Source organism: the organism of the source record quoted next, unplaced genomic scaffold (genome assembly GCF_019419815.1).
Source record: "Pyrus x bretschneideri cultivar Hongxiangsu unplaced genomic scaffold, Pyrus_bretschneideri_v1 Contig63, whole genome shotgun sequence".
NCBI lineage: Eukaryota > Viridiplantae > Streptophyta > Magnoliopsida > Rosales > Rosaceae > Pyrus > Pyrus x bretschneideri.
This window is the reverse complement of record NW_025999802.1, coordinates 628,893-638,965: the sequence shown is the minus strand read 5'-3', so window position 1 is coordinate 638,965 and position 10,073 is coordinate 628,893. Positions and strand designations below refer to the sequence as shown.

The window sequence follows — 10,073 nt, the reverse complement described above, 5'->3', positions numbered from 1 at the left end:
TAAAGTAATACATAATCAAAATACAACACCTTTATTTTGACTTCGATTACTAGTAAACATGCCTCTCATAATCATGTAGAAACCCACTATTTTTGAGTTCAAACTCTTCATCTCATCTCAATCTAGGACGTGTATGTGGCCCACCCTTTCTCATATGGGCCCTTTCAAGACCATTAGTCAGTATCTAACTTTGGGCCTCGTCTCAGATACCACTGACTGTCCAAACCGAAAAGCCCACAATTCTCCTAGACTACCCAAAGAACACCCTTCAAGTTCGTCTATATCTACACAAATACCGCTGCCAACTCTGTCTAAAATCGTAATTACAATTTTCCGAAAAAAATAAAAATGAAAGCTGCCTATTTATTAAAAAAAAAAAAAAAAAAAAAAAAAAAAATAGAGGAACAAAATCTCAGAAGAACAAAATCCATTGCCAAAATCCCAAGGTTTTCCTAAATCGGTACGTTTCGTGTTGCTCACAACCGTAGAATTTCCAGATGAAAATTTAAAATCCAATTGCTATCGAAGCAAGTAAAGATGGAAATTTGAATCCCGTTGTTGTGGTTGTTTGTAGAGCGAGCAAGCGGGAGGGATGGAGGGTGTGATGTCAGCAAATGACCAGCAGAGCCTGGTGTCTTCGTTTTTGGAGATCGCCGTCGGACAGACCGCCGATACTGCCCGGCAGTTTCTGCAGGTAACTTTCAATCTCTCATTTAGTACCCAAAACGCATCGCATTGATCTTTTTGTGTGTTGGGGGTTGTGGTTTTGCTCTTTGGGAAAAGGAAAGTGAGTTGGATTAGTGGATTTGGGTGCTCATTTGCTTGAAAGGTGATGAATTTAGACTTTGTACAATGCGTGGATGTTGAAAGCTTCAATTTTTATGTAACAGGCCACTGGGTGGAAGCTTGAGGAAGCAATTCAGCTCTTTTATGTGGGTAATGAAACTGGGATAATGGCCGAGGCGGCGCCACTACCGACTGAAAATATTGATCGGTTGGCCGATCAAGCTTCTGGGTATTTCATATTCTTTAGTTGTTTATGTCTTTTTGGTGTGTGTGTGTGTTTTTTTTTTTTTTTCTTGTTTGACTTGGGTTTGTGGCAGTGTAAATGAAAATGTGGCACTTCCCGGTGCGAATGAGAATGTGGGACAATTCAGCGAAGATGAGGTGCGCGCGCCTATGCCTGTTATAAGGGACGTTCTTTATGACGATATGGCACTGTATGGGTATGTTTTATCACTCCATTTCTAGCTTTGTCTTGTGAACTATTAAGCTTTTCACTTAATTTTGGTTGGTTGTAGTTGTATTACTTCTTCTGTTTCACGGCTTCTTAAGTGGATGGTATAATTGATATTATAGTGGGAGTGATCTTTCATCTTTAAATTCAAGATCTTTGAACTGTGATTTGCATCTACTCAACAACTGTATTAATGCATTATGGTTGTACTTGTTAGGCATTGCATTATGAGTTATGGGAAGTCACATGGTATTTCATTGTTCTTTCTTCATTCTTTTAGCAATTGGCATGCCATGTGGGAACATGGAGTTTGAGAAATGAAACGTGGCCAGGAATGTAACTAATTATTCATTTCATTTTAATTGAAGAGCTTTGTGTACCGTGTTTCAGATATTTTTACAACTTTCCTTTTACTTTTGTGCAAATAGTCTCCTTTCTATTTTCTCGACAACCTACAAGGTAGTGTAGATTGTGGAATACGTTTTAGTTTCTTTATCATTTCTTAATTCACGTTTCATTTGTGTACTCAAGTCAGATGGTGATGTACAATCGTGATTTTTTCTATTAAACGGTGACGTTTAGTTTTTATTTTTTTCATTCTCATATAGAGCACCAAGGGCTCGATTGTCACAACATGAACAGGGTCCTGGGGTATGGGAATCAGACCAAGGTGCTACATCCTCAGAAAATGCTACTCAAGAGAATCTTGCATCCTTATATCGTCCTCCCTTTAAGATACTGTTCCAGGGTTCCTTTGAAAAGGTATGGTCTTCTGATGTTATGTTAATTTTTCAGTAGTGTGTATATTGTAGAAGTTGAACTTGAATGGTATATCAGTATTGGTGTTGCAGGTTGCTGGGAAGGGCTTTTTGGGAGTATCCCTTATTTTTTAGGCTCTTCCTTTGATCTGATTTGAATAATAAATTACATATATCAGATATGATCATATTTTTGCAGCTGTAACCCTCTTTTCAAAACCTTTCTGATTTGTTCTACCAAATTATAAGCATAGAAAGAATCCTAGTTCATAAGGGACATGTTGAGTGAATTATTATCATTTAGCATTTCATAACTGTTGATGGAACATAATTTAATTTAATTTTTTAAACTAATGCAGGCAAAAAGTGCTGCTTCTGTCCAGGACAAATGGCTACTGGTGAACTTGCAATCCACTAAAGAGTTCAGCTCGCATATGGTAGTGTTTGCTTTCTGGTTTATTTTATTTTGGTTTCGTTGTTCTCTGCATGTGGGTTCACTTTTGGTGTGTGTGTGTTTCTTTGTGAAGCTTAATCGAGACACCTGGGCCAATGAAGCTGTCTCTCAAACCATTATTACTAATTTTATCTTCTGGCAGGTCAGTTCCATGCTTTAGTTGTTCTTTCTTTGTATTAAATAAAATTCAAATTTTGTTTTCAGGCTGTTCTATTATATTTACATTCGCAATACAAGTGCATGGCTGATGGTCTTTAATTTTCAGAAATCCTTTTTACTTATTTTGGGCTTATTTTTCCTATATACTTTATTCTTTGGTTATAATGGGAAGCTGTTGATATACATATCCACATTTACTCAATATATACCGTTTAATATATATTTATATGCATTAGTGTGGTTTTGTTTTTAAAGAAATAAAGTCAACATGTATGGGACTGGATGTTATTACATATAAATTACCATGCTCCCTTTGTAGAATTGTAAAAGCAAGTAAGTTTTGCCCAAGGCAGCCATGATGGTTTCAATTTTTGTTAGGATTATATTATGTTGTTGTCTTTGAACCAAAAGTTTGACTGAGGTTGACCTTTAGAACAATAGTCTTAGGATCTCTTATTGAAACTTAGACTTACGGAGGTTATGTAAAAATTTGTTTGTGTTTTGTTGTATCTCATGATCTCATCTTGACCATACCTTTGAGGTACTGTTAATTGTGTCTCAAGGTTGATTAATTGTATCTTTGTGAGGGTTTTGCCTCCTAATTGTTTAACAGACATGTGCATGAACTTTTGCATCATCTTATGATTCCGAAAAAATTAATTGTTTATTTTTTGTGTTTCACCTGTATAATGTTGGTTTGAAAATGCAGACCTATGATGATACAACTGAAGGCAAGAAGGTTTGCACATACTACAAGTTGGAATCTATGCCTGTAGTGATCCTTATTGACCCAATTACTGGACAAAAAATGCGTTCATGGAATGGAATGGTTCACCCGGATCGTTTTCTAGAGGTAATTGTCATGGTGCACATTGTGTTTTCACAGTTGAGTATTAAGTTCTATCTTGTTCGCGTGCCTAAGAAACCGTTTCATAATGTGATCAAATTTTACTTTGAAGTTAAGTTTTGGTATGAAACCATCCTTGCTACTGTAGGATCTACTACTCTTCTTGGATGGTGGCCCTCGGGATCATCATGTAACTTTGTCCAATAAACGCCCAAGAGAAACTGCTCATCCACAAAAAACTAAAGGTATGTTTGGGATTCTTAATAACTTCTGCTCCATTACATTGCAGTGAACTTTTTTATTCGTGGAGTCTGTTGCGCTTCGATTATTTTCCAAATTATAGCTCATGTATTATCACTTGGTTGAACCTTTTGAATGGATCGCTTCCTTGTTCCAACTTAACAAAGTGGGCTTGGGGGTGTGGGAGAGGAAAAAGAATCCTTGTGTGAAGTGTGATATGAACTCAAAGTTGATATACATACAGAAGAAACCAAGATCAGTGTATGCTTTTACTCCCGTAGTGGAAGTGATTTCAGTAAATTCTTGAACCTGACCGCTTATATTGCTAAGTTCTTAAGCCTTGACAATACCATATTGACTTGGTAGCAGCAGAGTGACTTGTATTTTGGATATATTTTCCTTTCCCCTTTCCTTTTCTTAGACGAACTGCATGTATGACTTAAGATGCTTCAGTTGCAGAGGAAGCTAATGAAGAAGATGAGGAAATGCAGCGCGCATTGGCAGCTTCCATGGAAGGCATGAAGGAGACCAGTGGAACAATATCCAAGGACAAAGATGAAATTATCACTGACAAGGAGGAAGAAACTAGCTCAATCAAGATGCCTACATACCCACCTTTGCCTGAAGAACCCAAGGGTGACAGGAACCTCCTATGCAGAGTTGGAGTCCGTCTTCCAGACGGTCGCAGGGTCCAGCGGAACTTCCTTCGTATTGATCCAATTCAGGTAAGTGAGGAAATTTTAGATTTTTATGCAGAAGGTTTGTTTATGCTTAACCTCCCTTCCTATGGTTGGTAAATTTGAACTGTTTATTTTGCAGCTGTTGTGGTCATTCTGCTATTCCCAACTAACGGAAGTCGAGGCAAGGCCATTTCAGTTGACACAGGCAATCCCAGGAGCTTCAAAGAATCTGGATTATGATTGTCAATCTACTTTTGAAGAATCAGGTCTGGCCAACTCTATGGTCTCGGTTACTTGGGAATGAATGGACATATTCATGCTCGGTAGGCTGCCTTACGCGTCTCCAACTGTTACGATTGTGCCTGATGAAGAATTTTCTGGTTGTCATTTTGTTTATACTTTTGTTTTCAGGACCTACTAGGTAGGTCCTGTTTCGTGGATGGGGGGAGTTGGGGATACAGATTTTTTTGTGTGCGATTTATAATGTGTATACTCATGCAAGGGCATGCTACCTATCTACACTCCACACTTGTTTATGCCTAAGCGCTTCTCTAGAAAGCACTTGTGCTTGTAAGCGCATTTGTTAGAAACACTTTTTATTACCAGTTGAAGTGCTTCCCAAAGCACTGGTAATTTGAAATCAAATGATATGTGCAATTTTCTCACGGAATGGACCGTGGACTGTGATCAATGCCCCTTTCCTATTATTTTCCCCCAAACCTAAATAAGAAATGAACTTGAACTGGAGTATAGTTGTCTGTATTAAAAAGGAAACGAAAGCAGATAATTGGGAAAAGGAGTTAACCATTTCAACAGTGACTACATGCAAGTAATTCTAGAAGTTTGAAAAGTCAGTACCGACACATCGAAAACATTTTTCAGTAAACTGTGCTTTTACTATGAACTATTATTCCAGATAAAATTGACATTTTAAAACATTTTTTTGGTAAATCAATCCTCTGAATTATTTGAATATAGCCAATTAAATCTTTCACTGTGAAATTCGATGTAATTTCATCTATTTTGCCATGAAATATTGACACGTGACCAGAATGTGATTCAGTCTTGAAGATAACATTGTGCCACTATATCTGATGGCAAAGTAGATGAAATTTCATCGAATTTGAGGGTGAGGGATTAATTAGCAAATTTCAAATAATTTAGGTGGTTAACTTATCAAAAAAAATAGTTCAATGGGTCAACTTCTACAAGAGTAATAGTTTAGAGGGTCAAATGATAATTTATATAATATTTTTCGTGTAGCAGGGGTTCCATCACATGGGAAGAAAGCTGCACTGTATCTTTTTTCATGAGACAGATGCGTATCTATTTCCTTTTGGCTACTTTACATCATTGCTACGATATATCTTTTCTTTTAAAAGCTAGATTTGGTTGTGTTTGTCGAAACTCCCCTTCACATTATTTCTATATTTTCATGTCAATGTTGTTTTCCTTGTTAATTAGAGGACAAAGAGAATGCCTACCTGCATATAAAAGATGGATGACAGTCCTTAGTTTCCAAGCTGGGTGGGTTTTCTGAAACTAACCTTGTTCAATTAGTCTAACAATTGAATATTCTTTAAGCTTTATGCTTAATTTTCTAACCTCATTTCGATGGGTTGGGATAGTGTGACTATGAAGTGTGAACAACTAGTTCATTTTTGCTCACGGCCTTCAAGTGATCGTAATGTTCATCATTCTATTTATTACGATAGATGAGTTTAAATTTTAAATTTGGTGGGCAAAAAATATCCCCATGAACAAAGTGATTATTCCACGTGTCCTTTTTATAAATGATTTGCCAGATTAATTCTTCAATATTCTTTGAATTTAAAGAGATTGATTCCGATACAGTGAAGTAAAGTGGAGTGGCGAAGAAAAGAAGACGTTTGACAGCTCAATAGAGCTTGGATTGTCGACATGATATGTGGACAAGAAGCACATAGACAGACAATGAAATCACTGTTTCAACTTTCAACACTAGTGCGCCCTCACTCGCAATGACTCATTCATACAGAACACTATATTTTAATTAGTAACCTTTAATTTTCTCGGTTGTTCTCAATGGCATGGCACCGATCTGGTACTGGTAGCTCTCTATATAAGGACTTGCATGTTGACTAATCTTTACACAACTGCAGGTCTCTCTCTTCCTACTGAGTCCTCTTACATACAAAAAATCAAAACTCATATAGAAAGATGGAGCGATCCATGCCTTTATTTTCAACTGCCTTCCTCTTCCTTCTTTTGGTGGCTACCGGTAACATAAATTTACATATTCTTCTATAGCTAACTTGCTTCGTGTTAATATTGTAATTGCTGCCTAAGAAAATATACAGATCACTCATATATGTTTGGAATGTATATAATTGGCAGGGATGATGGGACCAATGGCTGCAGAGGGTAGGACTTGTGAGTCTCAGAGCCACCGGTTCAAGGGAAGCTGCGCGAGTAAAAGTAATTGTGCAGCTGTTTGCCAGACTGAGGGCTTCCGTGGAGGCCATTGTCGTGGCTTTCGCCGCAGATGCTTCTGCACTAAACATTGTTAATTAATTAGCTACTAATTAACAATGTGAGGGAATCAAGACATATATGTGTGACATGTGAGGGAATTAAGATTAATAATCGCTTAATTATCTTTCCGTGCTTGAATACCTACGTACGTACATGCATGCTTGTGTGCTACTAGAATAAATTAATAACCCAATATTTCACAGTTGGGTTATTAATTTTCTTGTGTTCTTGTTTGTTATAAGTACCACCTGCGTGAGCCGTTTTGTAATTTCGTATAGTTAGGGTTTAGCTTATGTAACTTTCATATTTCTCAACGTCTTTATAATACACTACCTTTTGTGATGCAACAAATGTTCTTCTCAACCATTGTACTTTAACGATTGGTCTTTTTAATTGAGATATGGTGCTCCATTCATGTAGATGCAAAATAAGGACATTAGTTTGACCTTATTATATAAGAACGAGCAAGGGTCATTTGTCTGCCACATGATCTCTATAGGGATGAAGTAGCTAGGAAAAAAAGGTTAATTTTACATGTTCCCACAAAGCTTTTATACTAATTCTACATGTTTAGAAATTTTATAATTAAAATAATGTACAACCCGTACTTTAAAATATTGTTATTGTTTCCAAATCATGTGAAATGACCAAAATACCCTTCATTGAGCGTCTTGTCTTAAATATCAACTTCTCATATTTTCTTAGTTTCTTAAATTGTTCTCGTACTCACAATTGAATAGGCAAAGATGGAATTAAAATCGGAGTCTCGAGTGTTAAAATGTAAAATTTAAAGTAATGGAGGGCACTTTTGTGAATTCACTTAGGAAATTACCAAGTGGGATTTAACCCACTGTCGGTCCCTCTCTTTTCCCTCATTTTCAATCACTCTCCTCTCTACGCTAGCTCAATCTCTATGCAAGTCACCCTCACTCTCTCTAACTCACCAAGAACCACCACCCACAATCACCATTCCCCTTTAAATAATCAAACCCCAAACTACCATTTTCTGCATCCTCGTGACATGAGGATCACGATGACGCCCTTGCATGTGTGATCGGTGGCTGGGAGAGGACTGAACTGAAGAACCCAGGAGCTCCGAGTTCCTATTCGAACTCAGGTGAGGTTCCTAGCTCCATTCCTTATGAACTTGATTGATTCTGTGTTCTGTGGTGTGGTTTGGTGAAATTAGAATTTGAATGAAGGGTTTTTAACCCCTGCCATCCTCTGTGCATGCATGTCCAGTTCCGGCGACGAACTCCGGTGAGAACCGTTGAGTTCGAAGCCAGATGGGGGTGCTTTCCTGTTGGGTTGAGTTGTTGTAACTTGGGAAGGAAGTAATGAGGTTCTGAGTTAAATTCTGATGGTTCTAACCCCTGCATGGACCCTGTTGGTTTTCCAGAATCCGGTGAGCACATTCGAAGAAAATCTGGCGAATCCGAGGTGGATTCGAACTCCATTCTACCTGAAATCGGTGAAGGTAAGCTCTTGCACGTTTTAGGAGTGGTTTTATTCTAAATTTGGGTTGATTACTCGAAAACGAGTTAAATCCGAGCTGGGTGACAATCTGGGCTTTTCTGCAGTTTCCGGTGATGTTCCAGCGCAAGCAAGCGACGGTCAATGGCGGTCGTCGTTAGACTTAACGGTGACAGCGGTGACACCGTTAGACTTCCTCCGTTTCCCTGAGTCAAACTTCCCGACGACTGGCGCGCGGCATCTGCGACGATGGGTACGACGTCTACTCACTGAAACGTGACAATGCGTGACAGCGCATGACGGCGGTGCTAAAATCAATTCACAATATTGAGAGTAACTCCACATCTTATAAGCCCAAATGTGACAATGTGTGAGCCTTTGCAAAGTTTCTTTTTCACCAATGTGAAACTCTTTACCTTCACATTCTCACATGCCTCCACGTCAAATTTTCAAGCCAAACACGTGAACAACATGAACTAGGTGATGAGGAGCACGTGTGGCCATTGGGTTTCACACATGGGTCAACCTGAAGGTTGATGTTTTATGATAAAATCAATTGGCAATACAATGATTGACCAAACTTCTTATAAGCTCTTACAAGGTTTTTCTTTTTACCAATGTGTACTTTCACGTTCTCAGAAAAAGGTTGACAGTGAAAAACAATTCACTGCTGCAAGTACTGATCTCACCCATTCATTTGAGCACAGAAATATGCATGGCTCCTATTGTTTCATTTTCTTTCATTACAAATAAATAGAAATTAAGATGAAGCGTTCAATGCGTCTTCTCCCAAATGTAAGCATAATGATGAAGAAAAAAGAATCAAGGATCCAAGTCAAGAAGAGATCAAGGGTCAAACTAGTGTCACTTGTCAATAGGTAGTTATATGAAGTTGTGAGTTGTTAGAAGAGCAGTTATAAAAGTTGTTATAAGCAGGTTAGAATATAATCCAATAGTAAAGCTTTCATTACAAGCTTTGTAAGTACGATAGTTATATAAACTACCATTGTAAACATTACTTGACAATTAAGAAAAGCAATTCATTTCATCAAACTCTCAAGCCCTCTCTCTTTTCTCTCTGTGTATTTTCTGAAACAAATCCTTCACCATTCATCAAGCTTTCTTCAACCTTAATACCAACTGCCTTCGTCTTCCTGTTGCTTTTGGTGGCCACCGGTAATATTTTTTCTCCCTCGATCATGTTAATTAACTTCATCATTAATATATTCTATTACGATTTTAACCAAGCAGACTAACCATATATGTTTGGAATAACTGCTTAAGGGGACGATGGTTGCAGAGGGTAGGACCTGCGAGTCTCAGAGTAACCGCTTCAAGGGGACTTGCGTGAGTAAAAGTAACTGTGTTGCTGTTTGCCAAACTGAGGGCTTCCGTGGAGGCCAGTGTCGTGGCTTATGCCGTAGATTCTTTTGCACTAGACATTGTTAATTAGCTAATTAAATAAATTAGTTAAGCTAGTGATGAGCTTATCACTTAATTACCAGTGCGTGCATGGATGTACGTACTTTGGGACTAGGGTGGCACTAGGTAAAATAAATTAATGACCCAACTCACAGTCGGGCTGTTAATATCGTATCCTTGTTATAGTTCTTGATGTTCTTGTTTGTTAAGTACCATCGTCGTGAGTTACTTTGTAATGTCGTACCAGTTTTATATTTGTCAACAAATTTAAGTCTTTGTAATGCCCTAC

General features: G+C 37.9%; 2 protein-coding genes across 4 annotated transcripts; both read left to right on the top strand.

Moving 5' to 3' along the window:
• The first annotated feature begins 327 nt into the window (after window positions 1-327).
• On the top strand, window positions 328-5,040 carry LOC103943152 (plant UBX domain-containing protein 7). 3 transcript variants are annotated; one of them, XM_009353368.2, is made up of 11 exons: window positions 328-460; window positions 575-694; window positions 891-1,015; window positions 1,104-1,226; window positions 1,846-1,999; window positions 2,355-2,432; window positions 2,523-2,591; window positions 3,318-3,461; window positions 3,604-3,700; window positions 4,149-4,420; window positions 4,515-5,040. In XM_009353368.2, exons 2-11 carry the CDS (start codon window positions 593-595, stop codon window positions 4,677-4,679), a joined length of 1,329 nt encoding a protein of 442 aa, XP_009351643.2. In that variant the 5' UTR covers window positions 328-460; window positions 575-592; the 3' UTR covers window positions 4,680-5,040. The 3 variants fall into 3 exon arrangements, with proteins under 3 accessions (XP_009351643.2, XP_048429072.1, XP_048429071.1); XM_048573115.1 differs by having other exon boundaries at window positions 401-694; window positions 4,155-4,420; XM_048573114.1 differs by having other exon boundaries at window positions 402-694.
• Window positions 5,041-6,411: 1,371 nt separating this feature from the next.
• On the top strand, window positions 6,412-7,290 carry LOC125471920 (defensin Ec-AMP-D2-like). Its single transcript, XM_048572897.1, has 2 exons — window positions 6,412-6,635; window positions 6,752-7,290. Exons 1-2 carry the CDS (start codon window positions 6,575-6,577, stop codon window positions 6,922-6,924), a joined length of 234 nt encoding a protein of 77 aa, XP_048428854.1. The 5' UTR covers window positions 6,412-6,574; the 3' UTR covers window positions 6,925-7,290.
• The last annotated feature ends 2,783 nt before the right edge of the window (window positions 7,291-10,073 follow it).

Excerpts from the sequence above, each read along its gene's own strand:
- LOC103943152 (XM_009353368.2), top strand. The coding sequence starts at position 593 with ATGGAGGGTGTGATGTCAGCAAATGACCAGCAGAGCCTGGTGTCTTCG. Across the intron at positions 1,016-1,103 it reads TTGGCCGATCAAGCTTCTGG|TGTAAATGAAAATGTGGCAC; the intron begins GTATTTCATATT and ends GGTTTGTGGCAG. Across the intron at positions 4,421-4,514 it reads TTCGTATTGATCCAATTCAG|CTGTTGTGGTCATTCTGCTA; the intron begins GTAAGTGAGGAA and ends TTTATTTTGCAG.
- LOC125471920 (XM_048572897.1), top strand. The coding sequence starts at position 6,575 with ATGGAGCGATCCATGCCTTTATTTTCAACTGCCTTCCTCTTCCTTCTT. Across the intron at positions 6,636-6,751 it reads CCTTCTTTTGGTGGCTACCG|GGATGATGGGACCAATGGCT; the intron begins GTAACATAAATT and ends TATAATTGGCAG.